We start from the raw sequence: 20,342 nt of genomic DNA, 5'->3' as shown, positions 1-20,342 counted from the left end.
TTTTTATTTTTCAGTGGTCGCCCTCATGATTACAATGTACATCCTTAACTTTTTGTCATATACTTACACTTAATATTCTACTGCTTTATGTAAAATGTAGAAACCTTACAGCTGTATCCATCCATTTACTAACTGAATTGCCAGTAAGTTTGGAATCCTTTCAGGGTTAGTGTGGAGCAGAGATCTGGGGGGAGTTGTGTGCATCTGTTGAGGCAAATGTATTCCTTAAGGTGACTTGCTTGTTCATTTCTAAATGTTGTGTGTATACGGCTTTTTATCACTTATGACTTGGGATTAGATTTTACTATAAATTAATAGGGGGAAGAAATCTTAGTATATCATAAGTATACCTGTCTGTACCTCTGACCCCTTTGGAAATTAACAGCAGGTAACAACGCAAGTTGTTCAGGGCGTCTCTCCCTGACTTGTAACAAACAACTCAAACACTACCCTTTACCCTTTTCCCAAAAGGTCAGTTTCATCATCTTCCTTCAGTAGTTATGAAAAATTAGATTGAATAAGACATAGTCCCTGACTTCAAAGAGCTTAAAGTCTAGACAAAGAGCTATACATCTGTGTCACTGGCAGTGTGACTTAAAAATCAATCCCATTTTATTCTAGGGCAGAAGTGAATGCTTGTGCCAATTAGTGACAGGATAGAGGTGAATTACTGTTCTGATGCTGATAGGAATACTGCATACTAGAGCATTTTGGCAGCACCCCAGTTACTGCTATTTAATTGAAAAAGGGACATTACTATGTTTGAGGGAAATTACATAAACTACAATAATACTGTGTTTCTCTAATATTTTTTTAAGGATACCTTTGGTTTTTGTTAGATTTGCTGACAAGTGATGTCTGTCAAATGTACAGGAAAGAAGATGTCTATGTAATTGTATTTGTTTTATCTTTTTCCCCTGTAATATGGGCAGGATTCAGTAACCTCGCAGCATCCTACTTGAATCCCGTCAAATCCTTCGTGCCGCAGATGCCAAAGCTCCTGAAGTCTCTCTTTCCCGTCCGCGATGAGAAGAGGGGCAAGCGGCCGTCTCCCCTTGCACACCAGGTAAAAAGCACCGAGAACGCAGCTGTGAACGTTTTTCTAATAAACCGGCGCTCTATGTTGCGCCAAAGCTGGAGGTGGAGGTGCGGCCTTGCGGATGAGGGCTAAACGGGGGGTTTTAAACCCAGGAACAGCTGTCGGTCATTTCTCCTCCACTCTCTTCAGAGATAACAGCTGTTTAAACTTACGGCACACTCCTTCCTTTCTGCTTTTAAAAAGTGCCAAGGGCACTGCTAATGTGATTTATGGTAATATCACTTAGAGCAACAGTAGTAAAATTTATGAAGTGCACTTAGCGTTGTTTGTGTATTGCCAAGTAGAAAATGTAATTCTATTTTTATTTCTTGATTTCATTTGTTTTTTCACACAATTTTATGTCATGAGTGCCCTTCCCTCTCAACCTCTGTTTTCTCTACTGTGGATAACCTGTTCTTTCACTGAAAAGTGATCACCTGTCTTATTTCCTTTTTTCTTAAATCTCTTTACCCAGCTCTAGGGTAAGTGTTAGAGCAAATGCGAAAAGGTTTTCCAAACAATCAGGAAGCTGCTCTTATGCAATAGTGAATGGGAACGCCATTGGAAATGCAATTTCCAGCCTTATAGAGGTGTTAACTCAGCAGAAAATGATAAATGAGGATTTATTTATACTCATTCAAAAACACATACAGAGCAAGTTCTGTTGTCCAAATAGGTCTTTTGACATCAGTTTCTCCACGTTCTTCTAAACATTCAAGTTGCAGTAATCCAGGTGAGTCGTCTGAGACTTAACTAAAGAATTTTCTAAGTGTATGAATGCATTTTCAGGGGATAAGGAATTAGTTTTATCAGGCTGCCATGCGGATATGTAATTTTTAAAAATCTAGCTTTATATAAGCATATAAATAAGCATACACATACAGTAGTTGAAAAAATTAAAACCAAGATTTTGCAGCTGTTTAAATTGTATTTAGACACATGGCGGGGCTTGAGAGTTACTGAAATGAATCTATGACTGCAGGAGCTAAGTCCTGCGGGGACTGAGGTAGGCAGTGATTATTTTTCCCGGTGCTTTTTTTCCCCAGAGATCCACCAGAACTGAACCAGTGGGTCATTATTGTGTACATTATTCAGTTCTAAACTTCCGCATCATTGTTTCACAAAGTGTGATTCATGAACTGTCTGTCAGATTTAGGAGCTGTTTTAAAAAATAGTTTCTTGGCCTGCCCTGGGAACCCGTAGCTAACTTGGAGAGACCTTGTAATCTGCATTTATAAGTGCCTGTGGTGATTCTTATTTTTATTCAGTGAAGTCTGCTATCCAGTGTTTTCAGTTGCTGTTTGGTGAAGGCAGAGTCATGTAGGTTGAAGGAAATTGGAATCACGTTGGAAGCCAGGAGTCAGCCTGCCGTCCTTACTATTTTCCTTTAAAGCTCTTTTCAGTTTACCATGTAGCAAGTCACATCACCTGCTACCTGTAGAACTTACTTATGCTCTTACTGTTTTGGCAATGAATGATTAGCTCTCTCTGGAAGCGAGAGGAACAACAGTGTGTTAGAAACAAATGTAGTGATTGGAGAATAACTATAATTTATAATGCCCAGGTTAGAGGTTACCTTGAAATATATAGAAGATTTCTTAAGCAATTTTTATTCATTTACTCCAGTCTGTTCATTATTGTTTGAGCACATACGAGCAAAGGTTTGGGAAAACTGGCCTCATACAGATATTTTGTATTTCATAAAAATATAAAATATATGGCTGAGTGCGGTGGCTCACACCTATAACCCCAGCCCTTAGGGAGGCCAAGGCAGGTGGCTCACCTGAGGTCAGGAATTTGAGACCAGCCTGGCCAACATGGCAAAACCCTGTCTTTACTACAAAAATTAGCCAGGTGTGCTCCTGTAGTCATAGCTACACAGGAGGCTATGAGAATTAGAATGAGGCTATGAGGCATGAGAATCGCTTGAACGTGGGAGGCAGCGGTTCCAGTGAGCCAAGATCATGCCACTGCACTCCAGCCTGGGTGACAGAGTGAGACTCTGTCTCAAAATAAATAAAAATAAAAATATATAAAGTATATAAATCTAAAACTGGTCTTGATGAAGATACCTGGTAGTAAAGCCAGAACATTCCAGTTGGTGTGTGAGAACTCTGCTCCTTGGAAGGCATTTCCCTTTTCTCAGGGTGGCCAGGGAGCTCCCCCTTGCCCATGCCGCCTTGTCCTCATCCTGCAGAGTTTGCGTCAACATAATGCTGGAAACACTTACATCTCCAGGCTTCAGTGCAACTTCCTTCGCCTGACTTCCCTTCCCTCGGTCCTCGATCCACTCCTGGGACTGTAGATTCCATCAAGTCTTTACATCCAGTGCCCAGAGCTCCAACCGGGGTGTTCTTTTTTGTTTTTAAACCTGTTTCCTTCCATGCATAAATCTCATTGAGTTCCGTGGCTTTAGCTGTTAAAACAGAGTAGCCAGAATGATCTTTCACAGCCTTACAGTCGTCAGTGGTGTGACACCTTCCAGTGTCTCCCACTGAAAGGAGTGAAATGTGAATTTCTCACTGTGGCTCACAGTGCCCTGCAGGGCCTGTCCCCCGGCCTTGAATCTTCATTCTTCTTTATTCGCTCACCAGTACTAAGCCAGATAAGCCGCCTTTTTAGCCTACAAGCCTGTGAAGCGCCTTCAGTCTGGAGAGCTCTGGCGCTGGCCCTGCCACCCACCCAGGCTGCTCTTCCCAAAGGCCTCTCATACAACATTCAGGAAAGGCCACTCTGAGGAAGGACGTCTGAGTCTAGAGTGGGCTTTCTTGAACAGCCACACCAGAACAGCTTCCATCATACACGCAGGCACTACATTACCATTTCTTTTTTTCTTTTTTTTTGAAACAGAGTCTTGCTCTGTTGCTCAGGCTGGAGTGCAATAGTGCAATCTTGGCTCACTACAACTTCCACTTCCCAGGTTCAAGGGATTCTTCTGCCTCCTCCTCCTGAGTAGCTGGGATTACAGGCGCCTGCCACCACGCTTGGCTGATTTTTGTATTTTTAGTAGAGATGGGGGTTTCACCATGTTGGCCAGGCTGGTCTCGAACCCCTGACCTCAAATGATTTACCCGCCTCAGCCTCCCAAAGTGCTGGGATTATAGGCATGAGCCACCACACCTGGCCCATTTCTAACCTTTTTATCGGGAGTTATTGTTAGGTTTATATGTTTATCAGTTATCCCTCTCCACAATATTCTTTGAGGGCAAGGTTTGTTGTGCCAGAATGGTGCCTGGTACATAGAAAATGCAAAATGTGTATTATTTGACATGTGAACAGATTATAATAATATTATTTTAGAGACAGGGTGTTGGTCTGTCGCCCAGTCTGGAGTGCAGTGGCGTGATGATAGCTCACTGCAGCGTTGAACTCCTGGGCTCAAGGAATCCTCCAGCCTCAGTCTCCCAACGAGCTAGGACTACAAGTGCGCTCCACCACACCCAGCTAACTTTTTAAAAATTTTTATTTTTAGAGACAGTCTCACTGTGTTGCCCAGGTTGGTCTCGAACTCCTGGGCTCAAGTCCTCCTGCCTGGTATCCGAAGTGACTGGGATTATAGGCGTGAGCCACCATGCCCAGACTGTAATATTAGATTGTGGGTCCCAAGTGCTACTCAGTGGTAGACAGGACTGTGTTTACAGCTTAGAGGTGAAAGAAGCATGGCTGAGTGGGGATTAGAGGGATGAAGACATATTTAAGAACCTTCTTTTCCTAGGTTGGTGGAAGTGCTAAAGAACATTTCCAAAGGAGAGAGAAATCTTACCTTTTCATTTTGGATTTAGTTGATCAGAGATGCTCTTGGTTATCTCATTTTCACTGACCATCGCTGCTAAAGCTCTGTGAGAAATAAATTAGAATTGTAGATGATAATGTCAAGAAAACTTTTTCTTACTTGGGTCACACTTCAGGTTACAACAAGTGAAGCATACTTTAAATATGCTTTGAATATGCTTTATGCTTTCACTTGTTGTACTCTGAAGTATGTTTCATCTTTGAAAAAGGGCATTTTAGTGCCTGTGGAATTGCAAATAACAGGAAGAAGAAAAATGCTGTATTGGCTAGACTCCTTTAGTGTTCCTCATTTTTTAAAAATAGTAATCTTTGTTATAATGGAGTTCCATGCACTTGAAAATCAGATTTGATACCTACAATGTGAAGTTTGGACTTTTAAAATAATCTCGACTCCCCCTCCTGGGGGTCCTACAGGAACAAGATAATCAACCAGTCTTTGCCTCAGAGTTTGTTCTTACCAGGAAGTAAAGGGAGTGGGGAGGATTGTATATGTAAACCAGGATTGTATATGTGAGCCACCCTGCCCAGCAAAGATCCTATTTTTAAGGTGTTTAGATTAGCAGATTTTCTTTAAGTAAGCATCTTTAATCCTTCATGGGCACTTGAAAAACTAATAACCATCATTTTGGATGAGGTGAGTATTACAGCCTTTAAAATATATAATTTTTTTTTTAAGATGGAGTCTCCCTCTGTCGCCCAGGCTGGAGTACAATGTTGTGATCTCAGCTCACTGCAACCTCTGCTTCCCAGGTTCAAGCGATTCTCCTGCCTCAGCTTCCCGAGTAGCAGGGATTACAGGCCCCTGCCACCACACCCCGCTAATTTTTGTATTTTTAGTCGAGACGGGGTTTCACCATGTTAGCCAGGATGGTCTCTATCTCTTGATGTCGTGATCCACCTGCCTTGGCCTCCTAAAGTGCTGGGATTACAGGCGTGAACCACTGCGCCCAGCCAAAATATATATGTATAATCTTCTTTTATAAATATTTAAATAAGTTTATTATTATGTAGAAGTTTTATTTTTCTTTTTTTAATTTATTTTTTGTGACAAGGTCTCGCTCTGTTGCCCAGGCTGGAGTGCAGTGGTGTGATAATAGCTCTCTTGGATCTTTGTTCTCACAGACCTCCCCCATCTTAACAGCTCTAGATGAGTCTCCCACATCTCATCTGGGAAATGCTTCGTCATTCTACAGTTGTCTCGCCAGGGTCCTCCCTAAAGTGAGGAGTCCAGAAATGAGAAGAGTTCCCCCTGGGCTTGCAAATGGTGAAAGTGTTTCCTTCCTCATCTAAATGATGGCCTCCACCCGACGCAGCATGGAACTGCGCTTGGTTGGGCTTGTTTTTGAAAGGTGTTAGCTCATTGTGCTGTTGGTCAGGTAACATCACCAGGTTTTTTGTCTGTTGATACTCTTGTCACTGTACTACTTCTCTTTTATTATGTGGTCTAATTGATGTGTGAAAATAATGAGGAACTTCAGATTCATTCCTAGAATTTTTTATCTTTGATGTTGTTTTAACATTCCCAGGATATCAAGATCTTTCTGAGTAATTTTTAAAAAAATGCAAACATTCTGGCTGTCCACACACTTCTAAAGCTGTAATCTCTCTGCATTTGAGACTATTGAAATATTGAACGTAATAAGGCCTAAGGCAGGGCTCTGTACCTGGAAGTAGACATCACTTGTCAAGCCACGGAGTGACAGACCAACACATTTCAGTTCCAGGTAGCCGGTAACTACCTTCTCCACTCCACACTTCTCCCTCTTTCTACCAAAGAGTTGGTGGGAGACTGTGTTATATACATTATGGAAATAAAGTCGCCCTGCAGCCAGGGCCTTCCTCTGTGTCACCAATCGAGTAAGCCTGAAGCAGAGTGGATGCTGATGACGGCAGCTGGACTGCCCTGCGCATACACTGGCGCGGCTACGGCTCTGCGTGAGGCATCCAGTGCTGGACCTAGCAGCACCTTAAAGAAATACACAAGTACCCGGAACCTTCCTCTCTGTTTTGAGTCTTGTGCTTTATTTTTATTTGCTAGTGCCTGTTAGTGCACCAATTTCAATAGTCTTTGACCATTGCATGATTGTAAAATAAGCAGTATCAGATATTTAAATGTTTAGATAACATCAACATAAAGTCCAGAAAAATACAGGTCCATTCATATGCCTAAAAGGAATCTGGATCAATAGTACAATATAGGAAGAGGGAAATAGTGATACTAATATGGCATAAAGACTTAGATAGTTAACATCGCTTAAGGGTTATAGTGTGAAACAGCACAAAAACAAAACACCCCGAATGGTTTGGGGATCGACATGGAAACCAAGCAGGTCATGTTTAATAACACACTTCCTGAAACCATTTGTCTCCGATTTCCCACCTGTCATGAAAGAGACTGAAACTGCTTTTTTATTTTATTTTATTATTTGAGACCAGGTCTTGCTTGTCACTCAGGCTGGAGTGCAGTGGTGCAGTGATCACTTACTGCTGCCGTGAACTCCTTGGCTCAGGTGATCCTCTAACCTCAGCCTTCCAAGTAGCTGGGACTAAAGGTGTGTGAGATGATGTCTGGCTAATTAAAAAAAAAAATTTTTTAATTGAGACAGGTCTCAAACTCCTGGCCTCAAGTAATCCTCCGGCTTAGTCACCCACATATGTTTTTATTCCAGTTTAGCTTGGAGACTTAAAACTTCTCTGAACAGTTGTAATAATGCAGAAACTCGCACTATCCTATCTAAACAAAACCCCAGCCCCCAACCTGGGCTCTCTTTGATATTATTAGATGACACTTAGATTACTGTACTTGGTTCTGGATTTATTACTACTAGAAATGCAGTGACCAGTTGGAATTGTTTCAGAGAATAACATCAAAAATGATTGATGAGGAAGGATTAAAGGAGTTATTTATAGCTTCACCAAACAATGACTAAGAGAGCTGACTGTATAAGCATTCAAGGGATACCAGCAGCAAGGAGGGGAAGGGTTGTTAGGGATGGTTTTGCTAAAGCAGTGGAGGGTCCTAGGGCCACAGAAATGAAATTAACAGAGAGAATGGTGACAGCTGACAGTGGGAAAATGGTTTATAGATAGCAAGGTACTCTTTTTTTTTTTTTTTTTTTTTTTGAGACGGGCTCTTGTTCTGTCGCCCAGGCTGGAGTGCAATGGTGCTATCACAGCTCACTGTGGCCTCAACCTCTTGGGCTCAAGGGATCCTCCCATCCCAGCCTGGCTCTCTTTAAAAAAAAAAAGGAATTTCTGTTACTTAAAAACAGGAAGTTAGACTGGGTGCTGTGGCTCACACCTTTATTTCAGCACTTTGGGAGGCCAAGGCAGGCAGATCACTTGAGCTCAGGAGTTCGAGACCAGCCTGGGCAACATAACAAGACCCCTGTCTCTACTAAAAATTAAAAAAAAATTATGTGATGTGGTGACACACACCTGTCTGAAAAATAAAATAAAAACAGAAAGTTTATGGGAATATAAAATAATCCAGGTAAGGACTGAGGAATAGAATGGGTCCTGTTTTTACCGGTCATTCCTTATATTTTGTTATGTTAAGTGGAAAAGAGGTACAAGTTGTGTAGTGAAGGAATGATTATTATCAAAAAATACTTTTAATTAGAGTGTCCTTGACATTTTCAGACAAGAATGTTCAGTTCCCTCCCTCATGCAAAGATACACAGACCCATAACCGCAGAGAAGCTTTAATGAAAACCTGGATGCTTATTAACCTGTTCTTTGGAATCAGCGGGTTCTCAGGTGAAGATGTTATTATTTTCCTGTTACTTTTTCTTAATATTGTTTATCAAATGGAAATGAAAAGGTTCCTGGATCTTTTTTTGTAAGACAAAAGTCAACAGTTTATTCAGAAAGTTTAAAAACAAAGATATTTGTATAATTTACAAGATCTTTTGGTTTGAACATATTCATAAGGACTTATGTTTCTCATTTTTATGGAGATTTGTTTTTGTTTGTAATCAATTTCTGTCTGAGTTCCAGAAATGCAAAAATACGGCACTGAAAGAGGTGGCAGCTGACAAAATTGCTGTCTTTGACCTTCTGATGCAAGTTTAGTAACTAATCTGGAAAATAATGAACTGCAATTAATGAAATCTGTACTCATATTCAAGTGTGTTTCTCAGACAGCACATAAAATAATTGAAGGAACTTCCTGCTCTCTAATTAGTTAGATTGAATTAATTTGGCATAATAGCTTTTTTTCATGTATCTAGAAGTTTGTGTTCAGATGAAGCTATTTATGTACTTCAAAGTTAGGAACTGTAAATGGCATCTTTGATGAATCTGGAGAATTAAAGAGTTAATGGTCAGATTTAATTTCCACTATCAAAAGCACAGTCACAATGCCGGCCTGTCTTGATTTATGTGTCTGTCCCTTTTGGTTAGGGCTGCGTTATCAACAGCAGGGATATTTTTCTCCTATTTCAACATAGCCTCACCTACGGTAGGTAGATAAAGGCTTGTGTAGAAAGAGCACCCCTCTGCCCATCTCTGATGCTGTTTGAAAAGATGTCTGTATAATTATCCATCTTCCATTACTGTGATTCTTCCTTATATAAAACAGGGAGAAACAAGCACAAATACTAATTCTTGCCTTGTACACAAGGATGATGTTTTGAGCTAGCCATACTTCTTTGATTAAATGAATTATATAAACACGTATCCGTGTGTCTCAAGTAAAGGTTCAACATCCTAACTAAAAGAAGAAAACACGGTCGGGCGCGGTGGCTCAGGCTTGTAATCCCAGCACTTTGGGAGGCGGAGGCGGGCGGATCACGACGTCAGGAGTTTGAGACCAGCCTGGTCATCGCAGTGAAACCCCATCTCTACTGAAAGAAATACAAAAATTAGCTGGGCGTGGTGGCGGGCACCTGTAATCCCAGCCACTAGGGAGGGTGAGGCAGGAGAATCGCTTGAACCCGGGAGGCGGAGGTTGCGGTGAGCCGAGAGCGCACCACCGCACTCCAGCCTGGGTGACAGAGCGCAACTCCATCTTAAAAAGCAAACAAACAACACATCTAGGCCTTGTTCTCAGCCTTCATTTTTCTTAAACTTTCAGGTTATTTAAAAAATAACATATATGAGCATTTTCTCTCTAGTTTAATACCACCCATCTTAAGCAGCTATAGATATAGTATGCTGTATTTCACTTGTTCTGGAGTTAACAAAGAGTTTTTTTAAAAAAATTCAGAGCAACTAATTTCTGTTCAGTTTAGGGAGGAGTTTTTAGGCACTCCTGTCATTGTCGTAAGACTCTTATCACTCTTTTAGTTTTCCAGAATCACAGCATTTTGCTGTCTAGCCTTGCCCCATGCATTTGTAGGTAATATAGTGGACATACTTAGAGATGTCAGAGTTGTCTTCACAATCAGGTTTAGTAGCTGATCTGAAAAATAATGAAATGTAACTAAAATTCCCTTCAGCAAGTAAGAGGATTTCTGAGGCAGTAAAGAAGTCGATTGAAGAGGTGCATCTGCCAGCCATTTTTTAGGAATGGGCTTCATTTTATTCTGTAGACCGAGTGTTGCCATACTTTATTTTATAAAGGGACAGATTGTAAATATTTTAGGATTTGCATGCCATGTGGTCTCTGTCAAAACTAGCCGTAGACAGTATTAAACAAATGAGTCTGGTTGTGTTCCAGTAAAACTTGATAACCTGAAATTTGAATTTTACATAATTTTTATGTTATGAAATGTTCTTTTGATTTGTTTCAATCATTAAGAATGTAAAAGCCATTTCTTATTTCATACTGCATATTAAGCTGGTGACAAGCTGGATGAAGACTTTTTTTTTTTTTAGACAGGGTCTTGCTCTGTTGCCCAGGCTGGAGTGCAGTGGTGTGATCATGGCTCATTGCAGCTTTGACCTCCTGGGCTCAAGTGATCCTCCCATCTCAGCCTCCCAAATAGCTGAGACTACAGGTGCACACCACCATGGCTGGCTAATTTTTAAATTTTGATTTTGTAGAGATGGGGTCTCCCTATGTCACACAGGCTGGTCTTGAATTGCTGTGCTCAAGCAGTCATCCTGCCTCAGCCTCCCAAAGTGCTGGGATTATGTGTGTGAACCACTCTCCCCAACAAGACCCTATTTTTAAAGTTTTCAGATTAGCAAACATTCTTTAAGCATCCTTAATCCTTCATGGACACTTGAAAAACTAATAACTCATTTTGGATGAAGTGAGCATTATATCTTTTAAAATATATGTGTATAATTTTCTTATATGAATTGTTTAAATCAGTTTTAAGTATTATGTAGAAGTTTTATTTTTTTAATTTATTTTTCTGACAAGGTCTTGCTCTGTTGCCCAGGCTGGAGTGCAGTGATGTGATCATAGCTCACTGCAGCCTTGAACTCCTGGGCGCAAGTGATCCTCGTGTCTCAGCCTCTTAAGTAGCTGGGACCACAGGAATGTGCTACCATGCCTGGCTAATTAAAAAAATTTTTTTTGTAAAAATGAGGGCTTGGTATGTTGCCCAGGCTGTTATGTAGAAGTTTTTAAAGTAAACTGGCTAGATACTAAAAATCAGAAGCGATATCTTTTCTGGTAACTCTAGAAATATTAGTATTTAAGATTTTATTTATATAATACTTAGAATAAGTTAGATTATAACACATATCTAATGTCTTATAGACCACATGAATGGTGTCATTCACTTATAGCCAGTGATAAAATAATTTACTTGTTGATAGGAAAAATAGGCCTTTTAATTGTTTTGTGTAACTGAAATTAAATAGGAATATAAATGTTAGACCTTGAGTGCCTAGTTTTGAGGAGCACAGGGACTAGTTTTGCTCACACTGCACCCCCAGTGCCTACCACAGTCTTTAGAATGTAGTAGGTACCTGGTACATATTTGCGAAGGAGTAAATTAATGAAATCTTAGGTTCTTTGTTTGAAAGAAAATGGAATTCATCCTGGAGTGACTTTGGGACTGATTCAGTTAATTCGAAACTTGTGATTTCTAGATCAGATGAAATTATTGACTGTTAAAAAATGTACTTTTAGTAAGCCAACTTAGAAATATCTAGGAAGGGAGGAGCCAAGATGGCCGAATAGGAACAGCTCCGGTCTACAGCTCCCAGCGCCAGCGACGCAGAAGACGGGTGATTTCTGCATTTCCATCTGAGGTACCGTGTTCATCTCACTAGGGAGTGCCAGACAGTGGGCGCAGGTCAGTGGGTGAGCACACCGTGCGCCAGCCGAAGCAGGGGCGAGGCATTGCCTCACTCGGGAAGCGCAAGGGGTCAGGGAGTTCCCTTTCCAGGGGTAACAGACGGCACCTGGAAAATCGGGCCACTCCCACCCGAATACTGTGCTTTTCCGACGGGCTTAGGAAACGGTGCCCCAGGAGAGTATAGCCCGCACCTGGCTCAGAGGGTCCTACGCCCACGGAGTCTCGCTGATCGCTAGCACAGCAGTCTGAGATCAAACAGCAAGTCGGCAGCGAGGCTGGGGGAGGGGCGCCCACCATTGCCCAGGCTCGCTTAGGTAAACAAAGCAGCCTGGAAGCTTGAACTGGGTGGAGCCCACCACAGCTCAAGGAGGCCTGCCTGCCTCTGTAGGCTCCACCTCTGGGGGCAGGGCACAGACAAACAAAAAGACAGCAGTAACCTCTGCAGACTTAAATGTCCCTGTCTGACAGCTTTGAGGAGAGCAGTGGTTCTCCCAGCACGCAACTGGAGATTTGAGAATGGGCTGACTGTCTCCTCAAGTGGGTCCCTGACCCCTGACCCCCGAGCAGCCTAACTGGGAGTCACCCCCCAGCAGGGGCAGACTGACACCTCACACGGCCAGCCAGGTACTCCAACAGACCTGCAGCTGAGGGTCCTGTCTGTTAGAAGGAAAACTAACAGAAAGGACATCCACACCAAAAACCCATCCGTACATCACCATCATCAAAGACCAAAAGTAGATAAAACCACAAAGATGGGGAAAAAACAGAGCAGAAAAACTGGAAACTCTAAAAAGCAGAGTACCTCTCCTCCAAAGGAACACAGTTCCTCACCAGCAACAGAACAAAGCTGGACGGAGAATGACTTTGACGAGCTGAGAGAAGAAGGCTTCAGACGATCAAATTACTCCGAGCTACGGGAGGATATTCAAACCAAAGGCAAAGAAGTTGAAAACTTTGAAAAAAATTTAGAAGAATGTATAACTAGAATAACCAATACAGAGAAGTGCTTAAAGGAGCTGATGGAGCTGAAAACCAAGGCTCGAGAACTACGTGAAGAATGCAGAAGCCTCAGGAGCCGATGGGATCAAATGGAAGAAAGGGTATCAGCCCTGGAAGATGAAATGAATGAAATGAAGCGAGAAGGGAAGTTTAGAGAAAAAAGAATAAAAAGAAACGAGCAAAGCCTCCAAGAAATGTGGGACTATGTGAAAAGACCAAATCTACGTCTGATTGGTGTACCTGAAAGTGACAGGGAGAATGGAACCAAGTTGGAAAACACTCTGCAGGATATTATCCAGGAGAACTTCCCCAATCTAGCAAGGCAGGCCAACATTCAGATTAAGGAAATACAGAGAACGCCACAAAGATACTCCTCGAGAAGAGCAACTCCAAGACACATAATTGTCAGATTCACCAAAGTTGAAATGAAGGAAAAAATGTTAAGGGCAGCCAGAGAGAAAGGTCGGGTTACCATCAAAGGGAAGCCCATCAGACTAACAGCGGATCTCTCGGCAGAAACCCTACAAGCCAGAAGAGAGTGGGGGCCAATATTCAACATTCTTAAAGAAAAGAATTTTCAACCCAGAATTTCATATCCTGCCAAACTAAGCTTCATAAGTGAAGGAGAAATAAAATACTTTACAGACAAGCAAATGCTGAGAGATTTTGTCACCACCAGGCCTGCCCTAAAAGAGCTCCTGAAGGAAGCGCTAAACATGGAAAGGCACAGCCGGTACCAGCCACTGCAAAATCATACCGAAATGTAAAGACCATCGAGACTAGGAAGAGACTGCATCAACTAACGAGCAAAATAACCAGCTAACATCATAATGACAGGATCAGATTCACACATAACAATATTAACTTTAAATGTAAATGGACTAAATGCTCCAATTAAAAGACACAGACTGGCAAATTGGATAAAGACTCAAGACCCATCAGTGTGCTGTATTCAGGAAACCCATCTCACGTGCAGAGACACACATAGGCTCAAAATAAAAGGATGGAGGAAGATCTACCAAGCAAATGGAAAACAAAAAAAGGCAGGGGTTGCAATCCTAGTCTCTGATAAAACAGACTTAAACCAACAAAGATCAAAAGAGACAAAGAAGGCCATTACATAATGGTAAAGGGATTAATTCAACAAGAAGAGCTAACTATCCTAAATATATATGCACCCAATACAGGAGCACCCAGATTCATAAAGCAAGTCCTGAGTGACCTACAAAGAGACTTAGACTCCCACACATTAATAATGGGAGACTTTAACACCCCACTGTCAACATTAGACGGATCAACGAAACAGAAAATCAACAAGGATACCCAGGAATTGAACTCAGCTCTGCACCAAGCAGACCTAATAGACATCTACAGAACTCTCCACCCCAAATCAACAGAATATACATTTTTTTCAGCACCACACCACACCTATTCCAAAATTGACCATATACTTGGAAGTAAAGCTCTCCTTAATAAATGTAAAAGAACAGAAATTATAACAAACTATCTCTCAGATCACAGTGCAATCAAGCTAGAACTCAGGATTAAGAATCCCACTCAAAACCGCTCAACTACATGGAAACTGAACAACCTGCTCCTGAATGACTACTGGGTACATAACGAAATGAAGGCAGAAATAAAGATGTTCTTTGAAACCAACGAGAACCAAGACACAACATACCACAATCTCTGGGATGCATTCAAAGCAGTGTGTAGAGGGAAATTTATAGCACTAAATGGCCACAAGAGAAAGCAGGAAAGATCCAAAATTGACACCCTAACATCACAATTAAAAGAACTAGAAAAGCAAGAGCAAACACATTCAAAAGCTAGCAGAAGGCAAGAAATAACTAAAATCAGAGCAGAACTGAGGGAAATAGAGACGCAAAAAACCCTTCAAAAAATAAATGAATCCAGGAGCTGGTTTTTTGAAAGGATCAACAAAATTGATAGACCGCTAGCAAGATTAATAAAAAGAGAAGAATCAAATAGATGCAATAAAAAATGATAAAGGGGATATCACCACCGATCCCACAGAAATACAAACTACCATCAGAGAATATTACAAACACCTCTACGCAAATAAACTAGAAAATCTAGAAGAAATGGATAAATTCCTCAACACATACACCCTCCCAAGACTAAACCAGGAAGAAGTTGAATCTCTGAATAGACCAATAACAGGAGCTGAAATTGTGGCAATAATCAATAGCTTACCAACCAAAAAAAGTCCAGGACCAGATGGGTTCACAGCCGAATTCTACCAGAGGTACAAGGAGGAGCTGGTACCATTCCTTCTGAAATTATTCCAATCAATAGAAAAAGAGGGAATCCTCCCTAACTCATTTTATGAGGCCAGCATCATCCTGATACCAAAGCCTGGCAGAGACACAACAAAAAAAGAGAATTTTAGACCAATATCCTTGATGAACATTGATGCAAAAATCCTCAATAAAATACTGGCAAACAGAATCCAGCAGCACATCAAAAAGCTTATCCACCATGATCAAGTGGGCTTCATCCCTGGGATGCAAGGCTGGTTCAATATACGCAAATCAATAAATGTAATCCAGCATATAAACAGAACCAAAGTCAAAAACCACATGATTATCTCAATAGATGCAGAAAAGGCCTTTGACAAAATTCAACAACCCTTCATGCTAAAAACTCTCAATAAATTAGGTATTGATGGGTCGTATCTCAAAATAATAAGAGCTATTTATGACAAACCCACAGCCAATATCATACTGAATGGGCAAAAACTGGAAGCATTCCCTTTGAAAACTGGCACAAGACAGGGATGCCCTCTCTCACCACTTCTATTCAACATAGTGTTGGAAGTTCTGGCCAGGGAAATTAGGCAAGAGAAGGAAATCAAGGGTATTCAATTAGGAAAAGAGGAAGTCAAATTGTCCCTGTTTGCAGATGACATGATAGTATATCTAGAAAACCCCATTGTCTCAGCCCAAAATCTCCTTAAGCTAATAAGCAACTTCAGCAAAGTCTCAGGATACAAAATCAATGTACAAAAATCACAAGCATTCTTATACATCAATAACAGACAAACAGAGAGCCAAATCATGAGTGAACTCCCATTCACAATTGCTTCAAAGAGAATAAAATACCTAGGAATCCAACTTACAAGGGATGTGAAGGACCTCTTCAAGGAGAACTACAAACCACTGCTCAAGGAAATAAAAGAGGATACAAACAAATGGAAGAACATTCCATGCTCATGGGTAGGAAGAATCAATATCATGAAAATGGCCATCCTTCCCAAGGTAATTTACAGATTCAATGCCATCCCCATCAAGTTACCAATGACTTTCTTCACAGAATTGGAAAAAACTACTTTAAAGTTCATATGGAACCAAAAAAGAGCCCGCATCGCCAAGTCAATCCTAAGCCAAAAGAACAAAGCTGGAGGCATCACGCTAGCTGACTTTAGACTATACTACAAGGCTACAGTAACCAAAACAGCATGGTACTGGTACCAAAACAGAGATATAGATCAATGGAACAGAACAGAGCCGTCAGAAATAATGCCACATATCTACAAGTATCTGATCTTTGACAAACCTGACAAAAACAAGAAATGGGGAAAGGATTCCCTATTTAATAAATGGTGCTGGGAAAACTGGCTAGCCATATGTAGAAAGCTGAAACTGGATCCCTTCCTTACACCTTATACAAAAATCAATTCAAGATGGATTAAAGACTTAAATGTTAGACCTAAAACCATAAAAACCCTAGAAGAAAACCTAGGCAATACCATTCAGGACATAGGCATGGGCAAGGACTTCATGTCTAAAACACCAAAAGCAATGGCAACAAAAGCCAAAATTGACAAATGGGATCTAATTAAACTCAAGAGCTTCTGCACAGCAAAGGAAACTACCATCAGAGTGAACAGGCAACCTACAAAATGGGAGAAAATTTTCGCAACCTACTCATCTGACAAAGGGCTAATATCCAGAATCTACAATGAACTCCAACAAATTTACAAGAAAAAAACAACCCCATCAAAAAGTGGGCAAAGGACATGAACAGACACTTCTCAAAAGAAGACATTTATGCAGTCAAAAAACACATGAAAAAATGCTCACCGTCACTGGCCATCAGAGAAATGCAAATCAAAACCACAATGAGATACCATCTCACACCAGTTAGAATGGCAATCATTAAAAAGTCAGGAAACAACAGGTGCTGGAGAGGATGTGGAGAAATAGGAACACTTTTACACTGTTGGTGGGACTGTAAACTAGTTCAACCCTTGTGGAAGGCAGTGTGGCGATTCCTCAGGGATCTAGAACTAGAAATTCCATTAGACCCAGCCATCCCATTACTGGGTATATACCCAAAGGACTATAAATCATGCTGCTATAAAGACACATGCACATGTATGTTTATTGCGGCATTATTCACAATAGCAAAGACTTGGAACCAACCCAAATGTCCAACAGTGATAGACTGGATTAAGAAAATGTGGCACATATACACCATGGAATACTATGCAGCCATAAAAAATGATGAGTTCACGTCCTTTGTAGGGACATGGATGAAATTGGAAATCATCATTCTCAGTAAACTATCGCAAGAACAAAAAACCAAACACCGCATATTCTCACTCATAGGTGGGAATTGAACAATGAGAACACATGGACACAGGAAGGGGAACATCACACTCTGGGGACTGTTGTGGGGTGGGAGGAGTGGGGAGGGATAGCATTGGGAGATATACCTAATGCTAGATGACGAGTTGGTGGGTGCAGTGCACCAGCATGGCACATGTATACATATGTAACTTACCTGCACGTTGCGCACATGTACCATAGAGCCTAAAGTATAATAATAATAATAATAAAAACAAAAAAAAAAAAAAAAAAAAAGAAATATCTAGGAAGACCAGACACAAAATTCCAGTGAAGTACTTTACAAATGGGCCGAGAGCTTCCAGTGTACCTGGCACCACACCAGGAATTTTAATGCGCCATCTCAACAACATGACTGAGTTAGACAAGCACCATGCAATAGATATATAATGCGAAGCATGTATTTAACTTACAATTTCCTGGGAGCCACGTTTAAGGAAGTAAAAAGAATACAGGTCAGATTAATTTTAATAACATTTGTTTAACCTAGTGTATTGAAAATACTGTCATATCAACTGTAGTATAAAAAAAGGTTGAGATATTCCCATCCTTCTTTCTGTACAAAGTCCTTGAAATCAGGTGTATATTTTACATTTCTAGCACATTGCAATTCAGACACTAAAGTTCCGTCGGAAATACTTGATCTGCATTTAGAATTCATAAAATTTATGGTTGAAAAAGCAGACCCACATGCCGAGGCTGTTCTAAACATACTTAAAAGCATTTCAGTGTTTAAGGTTATGCTTTATTAATTAAAATAAAAAATGGACTTTCTGAGTCACATTAGCCTCATTCTCAGCGCTGGGTCACCACCAGTGGCTGGTGGCTGCCATGTCAGGGCTGCTGCCATGTCAGGGCTGCTGCCCTGTTGGGGAAATTGGGAGGGTGCACACCTGTCTCAGGTTACAGAGCCTCGGGAGTAGCAGAACTGAGCTTTCCGTTGAGAAAGCACGGTTAAATGCTCAAACGTGACTGTAAGAGATTTCACTGACAGTGATTAAGAGTTACCAAGTCATTGTATTTGTGGAATGAATCAATCAGTAGAGCGTTTGTAGGAGGGATGGATCGAGCCGCAGAAATACACCATGCAGGACCTGCCAGCATTTCCCTGTCTGCTGCAGTGGGAAACCCTGGCAGCTGCAAGGTGGAGAGCGACAAGGTCACTTTTGTTTTTCGGAAAGCTCCCTCTGGCTGCAGTTTGGAAAGTGGATTTGAAGAGAATGGGGTTAGAAGACGCTATTCGAGTGCGGGTAGAACCCTCAGCAGGGATTGTCACGTGGGTGAGAAACCCACGATCGCCTTCTGGTGTTGAGTCCTTCGAGGCACTGCTTGGAGGGGCATGTGGCAGGCAGGGGCACAGTGGCTCGGGTGGGGGACGGCAGCCACCAGTCCGCTTCCCCGGTGACACCGCTTAGAGAATTCATGAGGATGGGATCACCCCCTTGCAGATAGGTGTGGAAACCTAGAGGTGATCAGGTTTTTACACAAAAGTTAGAATGCCTAGCCATGCATTTAAAATAACTATACCTGCCAGATGGACAAAAGTGCTGGTGCCGTTATGGCTCACGTATTCTATCCAGATCAGCCTGTCAAAGTCTGGAGCCTCCAGGCGCACAGGGTGGTCACTGAAGGCCTCACATGCCGGAGGCTGGTTCACAGGCTCCAGGCCAGGGCTGGACACATTCTCCCTGCTCGCCTCCCGGAAACTCTTCATTTTCCTCTCTTCCAGGCCCCTGGTCAGGACAACCTTAGAAAAGTGTTTCTATTGATTAGATTATTGCTGAGGCTTAATGTTTGGGTTGGTTTTTGTTGTTGTTGTTGTTGTTTTTGAGACTGGGTCTCACTCTGTCACCCAGGGTGGATTGCAGTGGCGTGATCATGGCTTACTGCAGCCTCGACCTTCTGGGCTCAAGCAATTCTCAGCTCCCAAGTAGTTCAGACTATAGGTGTGCACCACCACGCCCAGCTAATTTAATCTTTGTAGAGATGGAGTTTCTCCATGTTTTCCAGGCTGGTCTCGAACTCCTAGGCTCAAGTGATCCTCCTGCCTCAGCCTCCCAAAGTGGTGGGATTGCAGGTGCAAGAGCCACTGCACACAGTGTCTGATTTGTATCCATTGTATGTTACTTTTATCAGGACATTTTTGGAGGTTAGCAGGTGTTTCCTTATATGCTTTAGCTCTGCTTCCTTTTGTTTCTCAGGTTTTTCACACTTCAGAAGCAGGAAAATGAAAGATTGGCTACTAGCTATTTGTAATAAAAATAAATCTTACATATCTTGTATATTCCATTAAAAAGTAATTTTCTATACTTGGATTTAAATCATTGGTTAGTGTTTAAAACAAGACTTAGAGGATTGTATTAGTTTAAGCACCATTAAAAAATGACATTTAAGAATTTCTGAAATTCAGGGTAAGGGGTGATTGTTAGCCATGAAAGGTTTATTTTCAAACAAGAAAAAATATGCATCAGAAAATTCAATGTTGGGGAAGTTCTGAAGTGATTTTTTTTTTTGCTTCAACTGGGACCTCTTTTCCCCTTTACCTCCCCTGATGCCCACATTTCAGAGTCTGTTCTTTCCCACATTTCTGTGTAACTGTACAATTTAGTCTTCTTTATGTCA

The 20,342-nt window shown here is 41.4% G+C and overlaps 1 protein-coding gene across 4 annotated transcripts in view; it reads left to right on the top strand.

The window, feature by feature from the left end:
- The window catches only part of KIF13B (kinesin family member 13B), a 199,193-nt gene that overhangs the window by 166,736 nt on the left and 12,115 nt on the right, over positions 1–20,342 (top strand). For 3 of the 4 annotated variants that reach the window (XM_054560930.2, XM_054560929.2, NM_001132835.2), the window contains 1 exon segment: positions 933–1,066. In XM_054560930.2, the coding sequence (XP_054416905.2) occupies positions 933–1,066 (134 nt within the window). 4 annotated transcript variants of the gene reach the window in all.

The sequence above is a fragment of the Pongo abelii genome, chromosome 7, assembly GCF_028885655.2.
Source record: "Pongo abelii isolate AG06213 chromosome 7, NHGRI_mPonAbe1-v2.0_pri, whole genome shotgun sequence".
In the NCBI taxonomy this organism is placed as follows: domain Eukaryota; kingdom Metazoa; phylum Chordata; class Mammalia; order Primates; family Hominidae; genus Pongo; species Pongo abelii.
This window is presented reverse-complemented; position numbering and strand designations above follow the sequence as displayed.